The following is a 21,025-nucleotide window of genomic DNA, read 5'->3' as shown; positions in this document are numbered from 1 at the left end:
GCGCGCACCCGCCGCGGGAGCGGCGGCGAAGGGAGGCGGTGGGGAGCGGAGGGAGGCGGGCGCAGCCGTGCAGGAGGGAGGAGCGGGCGGCCGGGCGCAGCCAATTCAGGGGACTCGTCCATTTTTCGGCGTGAGTCAGGCACGTCGGTGGGGTGATGCTGCGGCGCCGGGCAAGGGCCGGGCCAGCCGCGGGGAGCGGCCCGCCCGCTCGGGCCCGGAGTCTCGGCCGTGCCGGCGCCGCCGCTGAGCGTAGCGGTGCTTCCTCTTTCCCGTCCCTCGCCAGGGCCGGCGCCATGGCCGGGGGCGCCAGGCCTGCCGCTCCCTGACACCCGCCCGCCCGCGGAGGTACCGCGCCCGCGGATGCGGGGGCCGCGGAGGGACAGCGGGGCGGGCTGAGGGGGCTGGATACGGCGCTGGCCGCGGGTAAGGGCAGCCCAGGACGGGGAGGAAAGGGCGAGCGGTGGGCGGCAGAGCCGGGCGGGGAGAGGAGGGGTCCCGGGAAGGGGGTCTGGAGCTGGCAGGCTCCGTGCAGCTGCGGCCTCTGCCTCCCCTCAGGCTGCTCCGTGCGGGACTCCGGCAGCGGAAGGGAGGGGAAGAACTGCCCGTGCCCCGAGCGGAGCTGCCCGCTTCTCACGGAGCCTGGCAAGGAAGGGCTGCAGCAGGAGCGTGTTGTCTTGGCGTTTCGTGCTTCGTCAGCCCAGCAGTGTTTTGGCTTTGATTCCGTCTTGCTCCTACCTGTTCCTGGAGAAGAGGTACCCGCCATGTCTCGCTACAGCCTCCACAACCTCCTGGACTGGATGTATGGCGGGGTGGACCCCAGCTTTGCCGGCAATGGAGGGCCGGAATGCGCCGCCTTTCTCTCCGGCCAGCAGCGCTTGCTGGAGAGTTTGGTCTTCCTCAGTGTGGGCACCGTGGAGATCCTCGTGTCCCTGTGGAAGCTCAGGCAGCAGCATGTCCAGGAGCTGGAGAATCTGCTGCAGCAGCCCCAGACTAAGCAGGAGAGCCTGGGCAAGAACGTGCTGCTGGTGCTGCTCTGCCTCATCTTTGGGCTGGAGGTGGGGTTCAAGTTTGCCACCAGGACTGTCATTTACCTCCTGAATCCCTGCCACGTGGTCACCATGATGCAGGTAAGGCTTGTGCAGGGTCACCTGGAAGTTTGCTTTTGTGATGTACTTGCAGAACAGTATTTTTTTCCCCCCATAGTCCGTTTGTGGACTAAAAGTGCCTAGCAAAAATACAAATGCCAAGAATGGTACAAATATTTTAAATCATAGGTTTTGGGTCAGTTGAATCAAAATCTATCAAAAAACCCAAGTCAGATGAAAAGGTGAAATTGTAGCTATAACTAGTGTCCAGATCTCTGGTTGAAAGTGTAAGTAATTAAGGCTTTCTCATCACTTGCCTTCACCTGATCCTTGCTTCAAGAATAGAAGGTGCTGTTTTCACTGACAGGAGTGCTAAGATTTGCACTAAATCTAATGAATACAAGATTAAATGCAAAACCAGCTGTGTAATTTATGTGCAGCTTTTTCAAGCAAGTGCCTTCTAGGGGTGTGATTGTATTTTGTGAAGGTGTTGGAGAAACAAATTACTCATTGTGCAGATACTGTTGGTTTACCTTTCTAATTTTAGAGGCTGAATAGTAAAGAAACAGGTGTTACCTGTTTCTCATATGTGGGGTGAACAAACTGATGTGGCCTAATATGTGTGGATAAACCATTTATTTTTATGACTTGTGGCATGGTTGTTGATGTGTAATAATGTGCAGTTTGTGTAGATTTCAAAATAATGGATACACAGACAAACTGTTACTGACCTGGGCTATCTAAAGCTTATAAACTGTGTTTGTTGATAGTCCTGTGCATGTACTTAATTATCAGTTTCACAGAGCTCATTAAGGAGTGTTGAAGATGTCAAAAATATTATTATTTTGCTAATTTTGTACCCTCAACACTGAATAGCTTAAAAAATTTTAAGGTCAAGAATTAATCAAAGAATGTCAAAAAGGCTTTCATAAAAGTTGCCATGATAGCAGTGTCTGTCTAAGATCAATAACAGATGCAAATCAGATCAATGCCATTCTGGGTCTCCTATTGCAGTACGTGAGGTGATCTGGGCTGAATCAGATCTAGGCAGTTGTTGGATTCACACCTGGAAAGCATTTCCTAAAAGGCAGGGAAACATCTTTTCTGGTTGTTCCAGCACTTTGAGAAATGGATTTTATTTCAAGGGGGGGAGGGGAAACAAGCTGATGCAGCTATATTCAAGACCTTTACAGCAATTAATTTATAACTCCAGAAATAATTAGTAGGCTATGTAAATTCCTAGGCTGTGATGCAGTGTTTGCTCAGTAATATACAGCACAGGACACTTCCTTCTCGTGAAGTGATAAGGATTGTTGTGAAGTCAGTCAGTCAGTATTGGGGTGAAGGTATGCCAGGACTATGTAGAAATAATTAAAATAAAATAATATGGCCACATTCCCTTTCTAGGCAGTAGTCAATGATAACTGGGAAATTTTCCTATTAATTCTCTGGAAAAGAGATGAGGATATATTTTAGCAGTAGGATTTGGAAGTTTAGTTGCCTTTATTTTATGATGTTAATGATAAGTATTCAGCTGAATGTTTACACAGACCTGGGACAGCTCTGTTCACCTCTTTCAATAATGCCTTCTGAAAGGGAGATGGAGTCCATTGAGAGTTAAGCTCTGTAGTCAGGCACTGCCATTTCTGAATCTCTTTTTGACTAATTGGGATGTTTTTAAAATAATCCTATGCTAATTACTAACTAGAAATGGTGTTCTAGCATTTGTGATATTGAGAAGGTGAGCTTATTGCCAAAATGTCAAATCATGCCCCTTCATCCTCAAAACGATGTATTAGAAATAGGCCTAGGCTTCATGTAGAGAAAGAAAATAATGGCAAAACCAATGGCTCTCAGCAGACAGAGAGTTAGAGCCAAAGATAGTCAATGACCTCCACCAGCAGGCAAGTAAGACATAGCTGGAAAACATTGTTTTCCTAGCCTGAGTTTGCTGAGGGCAACAGATTTGTAAGATGAAATATATGAAAAAATAATTTGTCCTTCACTTCTCTTCTTGCAGTAATGTGTACATAATCCTGCTGTGTCTAAATAATAGAATGAACAAAGTAGAAGGTGAAGCGATGAAACTTGCTACAACAATCAAGATCACTTCAAAGGGAAACCAACAGTAGCTGTTGATAAAGGTCTCTTCTTTCACTCTATTTCTGTTTTCATTTTCTTCAGCTGAGACTGTTTCACCTCAGCAAAAAACACTCTGGCTCTGAGCCAAAAATATTTGAAACTGAAAATTATGCTTCAGGTTTTCCCTGCACAAAAGCAAAATTCCTGCTCTTAAATGACTTAAGACTAAAATGAGATCAAGGTAAAATGGAAGTTAGATGTGTGTGCATTTGGGCAGACAAAACTGTGTAATACAATGGCTGCTGAGTTTTAGAAATGAGTCTCTTCTGACCAGGTGTTTAATTTCTGCTTATCATGCCAACCTGTGTTCAAATCTTTTCATAAGTGGAAAGAACTAGTTTAGATGTGTCATTGCAAGGATGAAGTGTTGATCAAATGAATGTATTTAACAGCCTCAACAGGTCTTATGGCTAATCAGCTTCTCAGAATTTGTTGCCATCCTGTCATCTGGTTGAATTACTAGAAGCCGTGGCACTCATTTCCTGTTTTGGGTTTTGGCTTTTTGCTTAGCTTTTGGAGGAAGAAGGGTGTTTCTTCACCAGTGTCATGCATGCAGCATCATTGGGAGAAAAATCCTTCAAATCTTAAAAAATTATATATCTTTTGTAACAAAGCAAATGGAAACTGGTGTGCTTTTTGTGCCAGCTGTGGGGTGGGGATGGGGCTTGTTTGTGCAGCATGGTGTTTAGTTAGTGTGTGGTGCAGAAAGGGGAGAAGTCTGTGTAGGAGTTCATACTGAACTCTTTCTTTACATAAAAAATGGTCTTTGTGAGTTATTTGAATACCTCTGTTAAAAAAGAAAACAAAAACAAGCCACAAACCACTCTCCTTTTAGGATTGGCAATATGATTGGACTGGTGCTGCTGCAGACCTGACATAAAAGGGAAACATTACATCTCTAGGCTGTTCAAAACCTATTTGCCTTTCCATAGCAGGAAACAAAAATCAGCATATGTTTTGGGAGCCAGGTGTTATATTTTCAAGACATTAATTCTTTCTAGTATTTTAGGGCACATCATTGTGGTATTGAAAGTGGATATGTGAAAGGAAATCTTTAAAGTTTCTGATTGAGCAGCGTGAAAGGAAAGATTCCCTCAAGAGCCAAATACAGCACTATTGATTTCTTTACAAGCTTTGTGAAGGAGATCTTGAGCAGCAGCCAGAGTGTGCTTGTTGAGAAGAACACACACAAGTGTTGTGTCCTTGTCTATGAGCATTGCTTTAGTGAGGTGAAAGGAAAATGTCACTCTTTGCAATGTCAAACAAAATTATTTCTAACCAATTTTCTTTATCTATTCTGTATTCTTTAAACTTTATTTTTTTTTTTACTTGTACTGCTTTGAAAGCAAACCAGTGAGAGATCCCAAGTCAGAACTACAATTTAATAGGAAAATTAAAATAAAATCCAGTAATACAAAAACACTGACAGAGTCAGGATACAACCTGACACCCTGTGGGTCAGGGTGTTGGCAGCAGTCCCACTAAATGGTGGCTGCAGTCCTCCTGCAGTGACAGGTGTGGTTCTGTTGAAGCAGTGATCCTGTAGAAGGGTGGAATTTTCCTCAGAAGGCCCAGTGGTGGTGTAGGTGGGTCTGATCTTCCTCTGGGAATCCAGTGGGAAAAGGCTGCTCTGGTGTTCCAAATGTCAGATTCTCTCCAGGTAGGAGTGCTTGGCTCCTCCCCCAGGTGGAACATCTCACACTGGGATGATGTAACTATCAGTCATGCAGTGAGACCCCATGGCCCATTAACAGAAGATATCTCCTCGAGGGAGGATGGGTGGTGGAGGAGATGAAGAACAGTTCCCCACCTGGTTTTAACAGCTGGTAATGGAATACATGCTTTTGATTACCTCTTGCATTGTAACCTAAGATGGTACTTTTCAGCCAAAACCCTTCCATTCATGTAGCAGTTCTTCATTTCACATTTAGTGAAGGAGCAGTTAGAATTTATATAAAAAACTTGTTCTCCATTATTTGTTCCTGTACCCTCAGTTTGTAATTTGACACAAGAATTTGCAACTTACTATTCACAATCAAGGTAACTTAATGCAAATGAGTAAACACAGGTGTCTTTTGATGTCCTGAAGACACCCAGCTGGAGTTAACAGGCAATTAAGTGTAGACAGGACCCAGAGCTAAAATTAGTCTGTATTGCAACAGAGAAACTTATAACCAAAAAAAGGAAAAAGCCATCTAAAGCAGAGGTTGTAGGTAACACTGGTAGGGTGATGTAATCTCGAAAGGTCCTTTCCAACCTTACTGATTATGTGATTATTATAATGTTCTTCTTTTTAAAAGGGTCTTCAGTTTTAAACACTGAAGGTTCTGACTGACCAGTCTGTAGAAATTCAAATGGCATGTGTGTAATTTTATTGAAACCTTAAGGAAGTGGCAGAAACATGACTGTAAATAAATCTTAAAATAATGGTACAGCCAGTTGTTCTTGTAAACTGTTGTGGATTTTGAACTTGACTTTAGTATGTCTAAGCCTTCTTCCAGAATGGTGCTTTAATACCAATCTTAAAATAAATGTTGTAATTCTATTTTATTTTAGAAAGAGTTTTGCAAAAATAATTTCTCAGTGGTAAATTAGAGCTGGTCAGTTATTGTAATTTTCTTCCAGTTCTTCACTGAATTATTCCACTTCAGCCAGTTAAGGACTGACATTTGTTTGGAATAAAGAAAATTTATAGGAAACATCTGTTTTGCTGGGTTATTGCTTTGGTGATCTTTTTAGGCAAAGAAAAGTAAATGTAAAAGGGAAGCAGTAGGTGGAAAGAAAGATAGGTTTCACCTAGTGATTTTGGTCTGATGTTTGCATAAATAAAGTGAGTGCTAAGTGCATCTGCAGCTCAGTAAATACTAAATTCTGGGTTAATTATTTCCAGTTCTGGCTTCTTTAGAGACCTGGATCCTTCCTGTCCTCTGAAAAAGAGGTTACTGTTTTTTGAAACAATGGGCTGTTTTCATAACTTACACAATAAACATAGCTTGACTGAATTCTGCATCATTTGGGAACATGTACCAAAATATATCTAATTAATTACTTACTTCCTCCCTTTTTTTCCTTTTAATTTGCGTACATGGTTTCTAAATGCTTTGTAGTATTTGGAAAAATCAGTTAAATTGTGTATGTTTTTTATATTCTGTCTCTTCAAAATTTTGAATTAAAATGAAAGGGACAAAATTTCCTATGAAAAATCTACATTTTTTCAAAGTGTAAGTCTATGAACATAAGTCTTTATACAGTTGCAAGTTAACTTGTGATGCTTCTCCTTACAGCTGATGGCTAGAGAGGAAATTCATGCTGGTGTGTGCTGAAAAAGGGCATATGAAGAAGAATTAAAGCACTGACAGCACCAGTGTTTCTTGGTGGCAAGCCTCATTTCTTGCAAAGGAGTGCATTTTCCTTCCAGGAGGATGATGGCAGCCTCAGGGGCACAGATAGGAAGTGACAGGTCAGGGGACAATCCATCAGTTCCCTTATCCCCAGTCTGCAGTGCTCCAGAACCATTGGTCTGACCTTCAGAACACCAGGACATGCTTGGATAGCTTAATCTGCCCTGGTTCCCAGAACTGTCAGGTTTTTTCTTAATTGTTACTTTTGTCTTAATTTGCTTTATTTGTCTTATTTTTAAGCAATGATTTTGTTGTGTTTAAAAAACACAATCAACTGGAGTTTAGAGCTTTTACTGATACTGCACTTATTGTAATAATTACATATAGGACTGAGGAAAAGCTTTTTTGTGATAGCTTTAACACAGTATGTACTTTGTTTCACCATTGTGTTTACTTTTAGTCAATCCCAGCATATAGCAGAGAAATGGAGAAATATTAGTATGAGGCAAGGCAGGGTTTCTTAGTCAGAAATAAGAGTAATTTTTTGTTTAGTATAAAGAGGATAGCAAATGTGTCCGAAGGCTGTGATTCAGTTTTCTTTGTTAGAAGTGATTATGGACCGGCCTTTTTAATTTAAACAAGAATTGGCCAGTGATGCTTTATCCTAAGCTTTAGTCCAGGTGACAGGGACCACAGGAACACATCATGATGCTGGTGGATGTTCTAGTTGAGGAACTGGAGTCTAAAGCTCTTAGTTAAGCCTTTTTTTGAAGTTGCTAGAATTTGGAAATACTGATGTGCTTCAGGCTGTAATACATTCTTAGATAATTTTCTCCTTTGTTCTGAATATTCTTAGGAGAAAAGAACATAAAAAGTGGGGAGTTGACAATGGGTATCTTGCTCTCTTAGCAGGAGTAGGAACTGTGTGATTGGAAACTCTGGATGAAAAAGCTTAGCTTTCTCTGACCCCAAATATTTACACTGAGTGTTATCATCTAAAGGCCACACGATGAATGATTAGGTAACCAGATATTGGTTTGTTTTGATGAGATCATCACAGATTTAAAGCAAATATCATTCAAAGTGTGACATGTGTAGTTTGAGGAACATATTAGGGAGATAAAGGCCTCTCTTTGTTTCTTTTTTCTTCTTCTATTTAGATTTTTTTTTCAGAACAGAGCTATCAGTGTACTATCCAGTGTTATGATGTATTGCTGTTGGCTGTAATATATTTTTAGGATGGATTTTTTAACTTATTTGGCAGTTTCACACACCATTGCATGTAGGTTGTTTGCTGGTAACTTACACTCATGTTTCAGGAGTAGCTGCCTGAGGCCATTAAGATTTCAGTGGAGTGGTGAATGAAAACAGCAGCAGTACCCACACTGGACAACTTATAAATTCCAGGGACTGGGATGTCTTTCATCTCATGATTTCCAGTCTAAGAAGCCTGTGTTTGCTGTCTCCTTGCCCTGCTGTCAGTGGTGACAGTCCCAGTCCCAGATGCTGAGTTTTACTGAAGGGGCTGTACACCAGCCACATCCCCTGCAGCAGTTTGAACCGTGCCAGTGTGCACCAGGAACAAGTCCTGTGCCACGAGTTTGAAACCTGCAGAGTGTAATGGGACTCGTGTTTCTGGTGGCACTTCCTCAGGGCTTTGGATTGATGTGGTGAGGGTTTGTTTATTCAGATGGCCAAGTAATTAGTGTCAAGAAAATTTAATGGTTTGTGTTGTAATACTTGGTTGGTTAGTGAAATGCCAACTTAAATTATCAGGAATACAATGTTGTATGCTGTAGCTTTTTATGGATTGTGTTACTATTTCATTGGTTAGAGTTGGCTGTAGTAAGGCTATTAGTTATTTACTGTCTTGTGTTTTTAAAGACTAAAAATTTCTGTTGTAAAACCCTACAAAATGAGGAATTTCAAACTGTGCAAGAAAAGGTGTTGATGACTCAGGACAGAGTAGAGCAGGGCTTTTCTATGATGATTTTGCTTTTGTAGAAAACCAATACAAAACATCCTGCTCAGGGGAAAAGTAACAAAAGTGAATATGCATGTGAGAATCTTCTTGTGAACTCATGTGTCACTGGCAGAGGGAGATGCAAGTTAATCTAAATTCAGTGTAAATTAAATTTTCTTAAGGAATTGGAATTAGGATTTTTTTTTTAATTCAGCCTCTTTGTTCTTTTACCTCAGATACGTTTTTAATTGTCAGGTTTTGTTTAAGCACTGATTTAAGAATGGGGAATCAAGTAACCCACTACTAGGGAAGGGCTGGTGCAGATAGCAGAGAAAAAGGAAAAGTCACTTCAGTGACCTCTGAAATACTAATTCCTAAGGTGTGATAGCTAATGCACTCATAGAAAGACCTGAGTCATGTGCTAATAATTAATCATGAACTCTGAGACTTCTAGAAATCTTTCACCTAAGACTCTAAAAGGAAGAAGTTGAATATGGGTTTGCTGATTAAACAAACTAAGCCTGTGGAAGGGGAGACTAACCTAGAATGTCCCAATGAACATGCATCATTTACAATGCATTAGATTGTAGAGGATGGAAGCTGTTCAGCTTGCTACACATCTTCCATCCCTGGGTAGAACTGGGAAGCTGGAGGGTGGAATCAGGGACAGGCAGCTCGTTGTGTTCCAGAGTCCAGTTTATGTAACATAGAAACTACTTTTATTGTAGTATTTCTTAATGCTCTGTCAGCAGTTTTGCTTTGGATCATGAGTATGCTTAACACTAGATTAACATAGGACACAATCCCTGAACCTGACAGCTGCAGTGAGGCAGCAGTGATTTTTATGCTAAAATATTGAATACATTCAACTTGCTCCTATTTAACAATCAGAATGTAACATCTTTTGGTATCTTTTCATTTTTTTTTCAGATTTAGCAGTCTGAACTTGTCAAACCACAGACATGATTTTTATTTTCTATTTAAATTCCCTTTTAGAAGGCAAGTGATGACTTTTAAGTGATAGCTGTTCTATGCTGACTTGATAGTTTGTACAGAAAGAAATGCTGACTCAAAGCTGCATGCTGGAGTTGATAAATGATAGAATGATTGCTTTGAACTTAATTAAAAATAAATTTTAGAGTTGACTGACAAAATCTTCTACATCTCTTAAATTGTCCATCTGCTTGGATCTTCCTTGCCTTATTGTGAGGGAAAATGGATGATTTTCACAAGTTCAGTAAAGTACACTTAAACTTATGACCCTGAGGTAAGTGTACTTCACTATATCTTAGCCTTTTAAACATACCTTTAATCTCTTCTGCTCTGGAGAGTACTTTGATCAACCTAACAGAGTGAAAATATTTATTTCAATGCAGATTTATTAAAGCCTATCTCTATCGCTTTTTTCCTTTTGGTTTTAAATTCATTCCAGTTTTGGATGAATCCAGTTTTCATGGATTTTTTTCACATTGCTCTGAATATTGCCAATAGGAATTAAAATATAACCTCTTTGAGTTTTTATTTTGAAATAGGACAATAAACCAATCAATTTATGATCTGGTTAAGTAATCACAACTGAATGTTTGAAACGTGTTTCCAGTCTGCTGCAAGGAGATATTAAATCAGGCTGCTCAGGGACAGACAAGCTGCTATCCTGAAAGGTAAATGAAATATGTGCTACAGGTGCAGGGGTTTTAGGGGCAGTGTGCTCAGCTGTCCTCTGCCAGCAACCACTCAGACATCCCTAAGTGTTCCCGTTGATCTTGGTCCCACAACTGCTACTGTGATGTAACATCTGGAATGGTTGGAATTGTGTGACTTGCCCTTCTCCAATACTTTTTGAATTGTCTTCTATCTCTAGGTTTTTGATCAAACAAGATGATCTTTGTTTTGCATGTTTCTGTCTCAGCAGGGCTAGGACTGGTAGAAGAAAAGCCTTTCATGACAAGTTTTGACTGCACTCTCTGCCTCAGTGTACTGACTGAAAATTAGTGTCAAAATTAAAATACTTTTGAGGGGAGCTCTTATATGTAGTATTTTGTAGAGATTTGGAATGATCTGGAATAAAAGAAAAGCAGAGCTGCAGCTGACTCATAGGACCAAACAAACAAATCAGTGAGCTCTCCCTGTTTAATGCCTGGAGTGAGGCAATAGCATTCAATTAATATATATGTGAAGAGGTATTTTTCTTCAGACAGTATTGCTGTTAAACTCTTTTTGAGCAAAATATTCTGTATATCTTTGGAGAACAGCTCTTGAGATTTTTACTAGTTTTTATTTTTGAAATGTTGATTACTACAACTAATGGCATGCTGACATCAAAGAAACTAGGAAATATTAGGCAAATGAAAATTTGCAGCTGACAAAACTTATGGAAATGGTCTCAAAACTTTTGGAACCTGTAACATTATATATATATATATATATATATATATATATATATATATATATATATATATATATATATATATATATATATATGTTTCTACATATATCCTTGTCAGCCTCTGAGAATTTTCCTAGACATAAATCTAGCATGTTTCACGGCCTCTCATCAGCTGTTTTTAGGTAAGTCATGGCTCATAATCCATGGGAAAAATGCTTTCAGGCATTCTAGAACTGTAGATTTTAGCTACTGTAGGTTGTAGCTGACTACAAATGTATTGTAGAGGGACTGTTGGATTAAAAAATTGCAATGGTGGAATAAGAAAATTGTTTTCATACTGGTTTCAATCTAGCAGTACAGTTAAATGTGAAATAGAAAACCAGCTATGTTTGATGGCTTGTGCATTTTTTTCCATCTTTTTAAACTGGTGCACTTACCCATTGCTGAAGTCCAGATATGCAAACTGTAAAATAGGTTTTTGAATAAAACTATTTCTATATTAATCTAAAAAAAAAAAAAAAATCAAACCCACTAGTATCTCCAAATTAATGGGCTAATTGCAGCACATATAATGCTCGAAGTGCCAGAAATGATTTGCAGCCCAGTCCTGCATTAGTTCAGACCTGCCATGAGTTCAGTGTCCCTAAGCTCCTGTCTCAAGGAAGGAATAGTTAATTAGTGCTGTGCTGGACACTGGGGTCCCCAGACTCTCCAGCCCTGCTGATCCATCCTGTGGGGTGGTGTGACCTTTCTCTCTGGGCTTATGCAAGGCAGTGCTGGCCATGCAGTTCTTCAGGCCAGAAACATTTCCCAAGGGGATGGATAATTGTACTTAATAGTCTTGCAGAGCAGTTGTGAAGTACAGTGACAGAATTTCTGGTTTTCCATTTTCATCTGAGTCCTCAAGGTTGAAGTGCACTTCTGTGGATTAACCAGTGTTATGAGGTACTCTGCAGTTTACTGCCTGAGAACAGTTGTGGAATCTTCTGGTCCTGTGCTTCTGCTTCTTCAGCTATCCTGGCTCTCAGTATTGTCCCCATCTAGGACTTCTTATCTCTGCATTTCTTCAGTGCCACACATGATTTTGTACTTCCTCTTTCTCTTGCACCCATTAGCCTGCAGTCTTTTACAGATATTAATCCCTGTGTGGAAGATGTTTTAAACTGTTTTTTTGAACGGTGGAAGGGAAAGGCAGCAGTCAGAACTAATCTCATAATCCAGCCTATCAGGCAATGTATATTTTATAGTTAATTTTTCCCATCTAAAATAGCTAATTTTGTCTATTTTGGGCTAATTCTTTTGTTCTTCTTTCATTTGTAAGGTGACAGAAGAAGAGGGGATATTGAAGTTGTTTCCTAGTGTTTCTTCTAAATTGAAAGTTGACTTATTCTGCCTTGGGCAAGGAGAGCCCCTTCATTGTGGTGTACCATACACATTCCTGTGTCTGCTGGAGCTCTGCAGTGCCAGCTGGGCTGGGGACTCTGAGAGCCTCAGTGCCTCAAAACTCAGGAGTTCTGCAGGAGAACAGAGGCTGGGAGCTCTGCACAGCCCTGCTGCTGATTTAACTCAGGATCCTTTGGTTTGTGGAGCAGAACTGTTCCCTCCTGCAAGGCAAAGGATTGGATTTCCAATATGACAGTGAAAAGGAGTAGGATTATGGGATCAGTGTGGGAACACTTGTGTTGGAGCTTATGAGCTTGTCTGCTGTGAACTGTGTATTTAAGACTGCTGATACTCTGAGCTGAGTAATGACACTTTTTATACAGATCTTTGAAAATCAGATACAGACGTGTCCTTGAAAATTTCCCTTTAATAAGTTGAGATTTGTTTATCATGGTAAGTATCTACATATGTAGAGAGAAAATGTTGATATTAAGCTGCTGAAGCTGAAGCATTTGAAAATCTCTTCCATGATCTAAATTTTAGCAAAAAAAAATCTGGTTATGATTTTTCTGCTGTCATGAAAATTGGAAGTCAGGCTTATTTTCTGAAAGATCCCTTTAACAGAGAGATTTTCATGCTTAAAAGTGTTAAATATTTGGTTTTCCTCCCATGAGGTTCTGAAACTGTTTCTTTCAATAGACTTGAAATAAAAACAATCAGCTGTGAATGGTGTTCTCTTCTTTGCCTGTCTCCATGGTAGTGAAGTGATTTAAATTGTTATGTCCATCTCAGTCCTTGTAACACTGCCATCCCTTCTAAATGTGAGCTGTTTTAGTCCTCAGTGCTGGGATTCAGACAGTACTCAGACTCAAAATGTAGCTTCTGCTCTACCATGTAGTAGTTAGAGTATTCTGCAGTGTGTTAGAATATCATAATAATATCATTAAGACATTATAGTTTATTTATTTTGTGCATACAGAGAAAAAGGTCAATTTATAGGGTTGGGGTTGTTGGTTTTTTTTTAAATTTATTTTTTAAAGATGTAGGAGATAAAAAGAAATGGAATTCTCCCTTGGAAGAGCAGAATTTGTTTCATGGAAGTATTAACCATGCTTCAACAGTAACATATATCTCCTGTCAAATTTCTGAATTTAAGGAAATGATAAAATAGTTAAATTTCAAACTCTAGATGAACCGGTGAGTCTCTGGATATCATACCTCCATTTCCTAACATACAGCATGAAGTGTTTAAAAAGTTTGACTCTGCATGCAGGTTGCATGTGAGAAAATACTGGTCACAGGAGAGCTGTACAAGATATTTATGGTCTCCAAAGAAGGGAAAACAAAGTCCATAATTCAAGGAACTTTAGTTAGTAAGCAAAGTTTATTTCAAAATATGCAACAGTGGAATAATGAAGCATAATAAGTGTTAGACACTTCCCAGAAACTGTATGGGTCTTGCATGCAAGGTGATATACAGAGCTCTCATAAGATTTTTCTGGCATGTACTTTTTTCTTCTTTGTTTCCCTTAGCACAGGAAAACATCCATTAGTGATTCTAATCATGCACCTGTTATGTTCTCTTCCTCCTTAACCTGCCCTAATGAGTTGAAATAGCTTGTTATTTAAATGCAAGACTTCAGAGAAACTGATTGGATTTTAGCAGCATTCACTAAGAAAATGTCTTGAGGTACATTAAATATGTAATGTAATGGTGATTCCATTAAATTTAATTGCTGCTCCTCTTACTGTGACTTTATTAATGTTTATGACTTGGGAAAAACAGTTTGAGTGTGTGTTGTGTTCTAAGCTCTTGTTGAGTCTTGAACATATTAAGTATACGTATATTAAGAACTTGACCTGGAAATAAAATATTTGGAATTTGTACATTTATTTGTGTAGTAATGACAGGAAGCCCCTTGCATATGAAAGGGCTCAGTAGGATGATCCAGATTTCAACATTTCTTCTATTGCTGCAAGTACATGGTCTGGTATTGATTAATTTCAGTATCCATTGGAGGCCTCTTCCTAACTCTGCAATGCTTCAAAGAAACACGTTTGGTGAATTGTCCAATCTGACATCACAAAGCAGGCATACTCTCCAAATGTTCTCACTCGATTCAGTGATAATTTGTTTTGTTGGTTGTCAGTGAAATAAGGTATTGTGACTTTATTTTAGGAACAGCAGTAAAAGCTGTGATCCATATTTTGCTGAAATACTGAACAGTAAACCAGAGTTTCTTCTTTGCAGTAGTGGACAACATAAAAAAAAAAAAAGAATTTTTATTACTGAACATTTATGTAGTAATTGCCTCGTATCTAGAGCAAGACTTGCTAATATGAAGTTTTTAAAGTTACTGTATGAGGTTTTGACACTGGTGAAGGGAAGGACAGTGATGATGACGTAAGTGCTGATATTTAGCACAGCAAGGACCTCACCATCATTGAGGGAGCTGCTGCAGAAGATTGGTGATACAGTAATCTGGTTCTTGAGAGACCTTTTATAATGCCAGTAATAATTGGCTAGAATTTGACTGGTTTTGCAGGCACTGGCAGAAGCTAAACCCTCAGTGCTGCTCATACTGCTTTAATCTTTTTACATGTAGGCAGTGGGAGACCTTTTGATTTGTTAAAGACTTTAAGTCTTTTCCAGCTCTGCTGTAAAACAAGTCTTCTGGCAAGAAATTATTTATGATATACACAACTGAGTAGGAAAGATTTAGAAAATGGATTCTAAAAGAGGTCACTGTCATTAATTTAAATTTGTTTCTAACATTTCAGATTTTTCTTCTTGCCTGTCCCCCATGTCGGACTGCAATGATTCTCTTCAGGTATTACCTCTTCCTTACTGTATTTCTGTCTACTTGTACAATGTATTTTAGAAGTTAATCACTGCTTAATTTATAAAATACTAAGGGCAATAGAAATATCAAGTTGGAAAGGTGTATTGGTTAGATGGAAAAATGACACTTTGAAAAGGGTCAGGGCTTAAATCAGGGTGTTGGGCCCCTTATCCTTGCTTTTTATGTGTTGGTGGGTTTGGCCTCGCTGATGAACAGGAATTAGCTCAGTAACAGTGGATTAATGCAGATTATGGTATGAGCTACTATAATTTGTGTCATGGGCCTTGAACCGTTTTACCATCCTCAGTAGAAATTAGTAACTGGGCCTTGCTGGAAGCCATGCAGGCAGTCTGGGTCTGATTTCAAAATTGTGGATAGGGAAAGTTAAATAGGCTAAGCAAATTCTCTCTGGCTTCGTTGGGTATTTCTCAGATCTGTGCAGTCTTCTCTAAATTACTGCATGTTGTTGGTAACTTCTGCAGCAGCAGAGCTGAGGGGGCAGCCAGTGTGTTGAGAGGAGGGTCAGGGACTTCCCAGGCAGTGGTCCTTGGCTGTAGCTGCCACCGTGGCATTAAACTCTGCTCCTCCTTGTCTTAGTCTGGGCAAAAATGATGCTGGGGGAATGCCTTAGACAGTCTTTCTGCAGCTTTTCCCTGCTGTTCCTTATTTCTGCAGGGATTATGCTGAACAAATACTCTACTAGCATCTCTCTTGGAGAGTGTGAGAATATGTCTGCTGTTCAGGAAATCTTTCCTAAAGACAAGTTATAGAGCAGAGGCCACAATATTAGTTGTTTTTCAGAATGGGTATATCTATTTTCTAACACCCTGACAGCATATAAATTATATTTGAAAATCTGTGTTAAAATTGTAGTACCTTTTCCTCCCTCAAGTTACTTTTAAATCCCTAGGAGTTTGACAGACAGTGGTGGGAGACAGTTTATTCTTTACTTTGTGTATAATGTAAAATAGACTGAAACAGTTCTGATACCAATTTTCTGTTCCTGTGTTCCAACAGTAGTTCAACAAAAAGATGGCTGAAAGCTGTACAAATTACAGTGTATAATACTACTTTCCTGCCTTGTGCTTTGCTTAGGACTTGCTGTTGCATTTTGATAAATGTAATTATTTTATTTAAGGGAATTCTTTCAAATTCTTAAAGCTTTACTTTGAAGCTGTTCATGCACAGCATTAAAGAGGAGTAAAACCCTTTATCAAAGATGCTATATTAAGCTCTGGAAGACAAATGAACAGCAGAATTCCAGCTATTTAGCAGCTTGCATCATGAACAGGATTATGGGCAGCCCAGGCTTTCTAGGAACCCAAAGCTCATTATAGAAAGCAGTCCTACTTTAGGAAGTTCTTTAAGTATGTATTTAAAGATAGGATTTGGTCCAGTTTTATTGCATGTAAGAGTGACTTAATTAAAATTCAAGCCTAAACCATTTTTTAAGTGTCTTGCTATCTTTTATTGAAGAGATACTACATAAAAACCATGAAAATATTATTATTGCATTTTATTTCCATGGATGAAAAGAATATCTCTTTTCTAAGGTTGCAGATGCATATGCTGAATGGGGCCCTCTTAGCATTGCTGTTTCCTGTTGTTAATACACGCCTGGTGAGTGTAATGTGGTTTTCCTCCTCCTTTTTTATTTATTTCTAAAAGATTATCTTTGGAGAGATGTCAGATGTTTGCTTTGCTTGGCCTTTTAAAGTTCATTTTACCAGGCTGTAGACTCCTGGTCACTACAGTGGAGCCAAAATAGCAATCTTGGATTTTTGGATGTTTTTAACTTGGTATGAGAAGACAGCACTGCTGTATTGAGTGTTAGCTCCATTCTAGCCACTAATGGAGGGAAAACTTGATGGCTTTGAAGGAGACTTTCACAGGTTAACCCTGTGGCCTGTGGTGAAAATTCAGTTTCAGGCTTTTCAAACTCTGTAAATGTAAGATTCCTCAGGCCTGGAAAATGCCAAATGTTATTGTTGGCTTTCATCCCCTCTCCCCCAAGATTAGGCACAGCAGATTTTTTTTTCCCTATAAAAGTTTTCAAATCTGCTGTAAAACTTCGGTCTCTTGGACAAAAAAAATTTAGCCTGTTGGTGTTTCTAGTGAGATTCTTAAATCCCCTGAGATTTAAAGGTAAAAAAAGCTATTTTGAGTCAAATGAAGTATTTTTGAGGCTTATTTCAAGAGCTGTTATCCATGCATATGTAGAGGAGGTGTATATGCTCATATGACTAGATGCTTTTATTTTTTTTCATATGATTTATCTACAAAAATTTGTTGTTGCAGCTATTTTAATGTCTGTTTTAAGACGGATATGAGTACTTTATGTTTAAGCAAACTATGCCCATAATAGAGGGTGAATTAATATTATTAACAAAATGGTTGTGGGCTTCAGAATCCATTTCAGATTTTGTTGGTGGATCTCCACTTGCAAGTCTTGACTGTCTAAATAAGATGAAATAGAAACTTAATGCTCATGTGCAGTTTGCAATTACATTTTATTAAAACTTGGTACTGTTGAAGAGGCAACAAATTAATAAAACAAGTGTTCTTTTCCTGATAAGGAAAACTTTTTATTTTGTATTTACAACCATCTCGTTTTTAAGTATATATAACCTTAGGCATGACAAAATTGGTCTGGGTAACTTATGAAGGAAAAAATGTTGAAGTATTTAATAAATCATTAGCTTGTATTTTCTCTGCCATTATCACAGAACTCCTTCATATTAGGGCAGTGGTGATAAACAAGAAAGATACAGACTACTTATAAAATTGTTCCTATAATTTGGAACAGAGTAGCCAAAAGATACTGTCCAAGAGTAAATATTTTTGGAATAATTACAATTTAGGATATTTTTGGCCTAACAGCTGCTTGCCAGGCTTTTTGCTTTTCCATGTTTCTTCTGGCACAGGATAATGTGGGTGATGTTGTACAGCACTGCCTTGATCCAGACTCTCTCATGGCAGACACACATTCTGCTCCACAAATCTCACTGTGGTTTTAACACCCACATTGTCCTGAAACAGGAAATGTCTCCTAAAACCTAGTAGGAATTAAAAAAAGAAAACCAAAACCTCAATTTTTTCTAAGCTGACTGTTCTGTTTTTTTTAATACCTAAGTGAAAAACCTTTGATTCAATCATTCAGAATGAGAGACAATCATTGCTTCAGCAGATGATGGATGTTTTAGTGTGTATCAGGATTTGGATTGTAAGTGCTAATTTGTTCAAAGTAATTTCCAGAACACCTCTTACATTTCATAGCACAGTCTGTTAGGGTCATGTGTTGTTGCTACCAATTACATTACTTAATGAAATACAAATGTCTTTTTGTAAATATGCTTCACTGTTAAGTTATCCTAAAGTGGAAGCTTCTGGCATAGTTTCATGGTTTCCATTTTATTGTAATGTATCTCAATTTTTTGTTGTTGTTTTTTAGAACCTTAGTAATTTCAAAATTCTTTTAAAATATCCCCCTTGCCAGTGAAAAAGGACAGTTGACATAGTCACTGAAACTACAGCAGAAAGTTTCTACCTTCTATTATTTTAATCTTTCAGTCAGACTATGCTAAACAATGCAGTTAAAAATCTTATTGGACTATAACAGGCACCTGGGATGGTGTTCAAAAAATGTAGCCTGAAAGGTGAGGTCAGTCTATTCTGTTCTTTCCAAGAAAATATTTTCCTGCCTTGGCATGAGGTTGAGATTAACAGACCAACAGTTAACAGACTTAAGCAACAGATGCACCCACTTGTATTTGTTTGGCACCTAAATATTGCAGTTATTAGCTACATTGGTTGCCATGTGCTGATGGAATTAAATTCTGTGCTTTGGGATAGGCATTGGATAATAATAAAACTGTTTTTGGTGCAGTCAGTGCTTTTGTGAGTTCTTCTTACCCTTTCCGAAATAAAGGAGAAGATGCTGAGGGAATTGGCTTGTTAGGCTTCCAAAAGGGAGCCAGCAAGTTATAAGAGGACAGACAGGAGTAGAAATATTTCTTTTTACTCTGTATTTATATTCTACAGCACACAGTGTAGGTCCTGATAACCTGACTGTGCATGTGAATTAATTTAACTGCCACAAAGGCTACAACTGTTTGGAAAGTAACTGGGTTTGCTGGAGCTTTCATGTTGCATTAATCAAATTTTAAAGAAAAGTCTTTCCACTGGTTAAAAGTGGGAATTTTTTGCCAGCTGATGTCCTGAAGATGTTGATATAGATAAAATAAAAAACAGGACACGTCCCAGAAGTATTGGATACATGGGTGTCAGCTCACATGGCCGAGATGGTGCAGTTTTAATGTTTCCAGAAGCTGCTATATTCTATTCTTAGAACTATTTGGCCTGCGAAGTCCACATTCTAAATCTGTGTTAGGAGCAGAATCATACTCTGAGCAGGACTTTGAGTGCATTCTGTGTATGCTCCAGTCACTGGCTGCTGTATTGTTGTTGATTGTTGGAGTAATAATTCACTGCACTAAATAGTTAGCCTGTAATGGCTGTGCCTGCACAGCAGAATGGAATAGGTTTGGCAGCACATTGTTGTCTCTAAACTGACTTAATCTAACTGGCACAAGGGAAAACAACAGAAACAGTGGGGGGGCTGTTGAGAGATTGTGCTTGGGTGGCTGGTAGGTGATAAAGCCAAAGTTTGTGCATATTTGGGCACTTGTACATGCTGTGTGCATTAAAATGGTATGAGTGTGTCATTTACTGATAATGTCCAAGAAAGTGGTTGGTACAGTACACTTTGGTGTTTACTGGGCTGTGTTCTAGATGTCCTACAGGAAAGGCCAGAATCTGAGAGTTGAGTGCCTTCTATTCCTTTTGTGCCACACTCTGCAGTCTTTGTAGAGAATGATGGAGGAGGTGCTCTTGAGCACTGCAGTGCTTGAGCCAGGGTATAAATAATTAACAGAGAGTGGAGTGCTACTGTCAGAAACCAGAGCAAAGTGTCAACCTGTGAGCCCACTGAAAACCAACTGCTGTGTCTGAGTGTTTAATCTAAGTTAGTATTATGTCCATACTCTTTTGGGGTGAACTCAATATCTGACATCTGGGCTCCACTCTACTGCTGCCTTGAAGAGATTTTTCTAAAGCTGAGTTCAGGGCATGGAAAGCTCTGTTCTCTTTGGGCAGTAGCTGGTTTAAGTTAGAAAGTGAAGTCTTATTTGTTTTCACAAAGAGATTCTTTAAATCCTTGATTGACAGGAGATCCCCTGTGCCTTGCCTTCATTCCAGTTTCTCCTCACATGTGAAAGGTGCTTGTGCTGAGTGAGTCTTTTATTGACAAAACTGTTTATAGACAAGGCACAAGATGCAGGTGAGTTAGTTGCTCAGTACTAACTGTACTTTTTTTTGTGTTTGCTGTAGCCTGGCTGTACAACTTGAGTACTTGGCTGTACAGCAACTCTGCAGCTCTATAGCAGGAAATGCACTTGCAGAATCAGCCAGGCTTCAGAACAAGCAGTCTTTTACAGTGGGAAAAAGATGTTTTGTTTTACACACAAAAAAATACTGTCAACACTACTGCAGCATAACAACTGTTACTCTGTTCTCAGGAGTGTCCCAGCACAGTGTTTGTGTAACAGATCCTCACAACTCCATGGCTGTGGAAGCCCTTTTGACACCACAGATAAATGGAGAATGCTCCTTGGCAGGAGTGAGTGCCTCATGTTTTGGTGTTGATATCAGGAGCAATTGTTTAGGAAGTGGGAGTGGTGCAGCTTTTTCTCCACTTAGGATCACTGCTTTAGCCCCATCCCAAATAATTTTAATTACCTCACTTTGCTCTCTGTCTTGTTCAATGAAGGACAGTAGAAAAGGTTCGGATTTAGGAAACCTCACAACTTTCATGAAGTTTTTGC

General features: G+C 39.3%; 1 protein-coding gene across 1 annotated transcript in view; it reads left to right on the top strand.

Annotated features, from left to right (window-relative positions):
• The first annotated feature begins 222 nt into the window (after positions 1 to 222).
• TMEM164 (transmembrane protein 164) overlaps positions 223 to 21,025 on the top strand; it is a 38,434-nt gene continuing 17,631 nt past the window's right edge. Inside the window, exons 1-4 of the mRNA XM_053990333.1 lie at positions 223 to 345; positions 556 to 1,127; positions 15,082 to 15,131; positions 16,697 to 16,763. Of these exons, the coding sequence (XP_053846308.1) occupies positions 762 to 1,127; positions 15,082 to 15,131; positions 16,697 to 16,763 (483 nt within the window). The 5' untranslated portion in view covers positions 223 to 345; positions 556 to 761. The remainder of the gene's footprint in view (positions 346 to 555; positions 1,128 to 15,081; positions 15,132 to 16,696; positions 16,764 to 21,025) is intronic.

This window comes from Vidua macroura, chromosome 14 (assembly GCF_024509145.1).
Source record: "Vidua macroura isolate BioBank_ID:100142 chromosome 14, ASM2450914v1, whole genome shotgun sequence".
Taxonomy (NCBI): Eukaryota; Metazoa; Chordata; class Aves; order Passeriformes; family Viduidae; genus Vidua; species Vidua macroura.
Note: the sequence above shows the minus strand (reverse complement) of the source record. Positions and strands in the feature narration are given on the sequence as shown.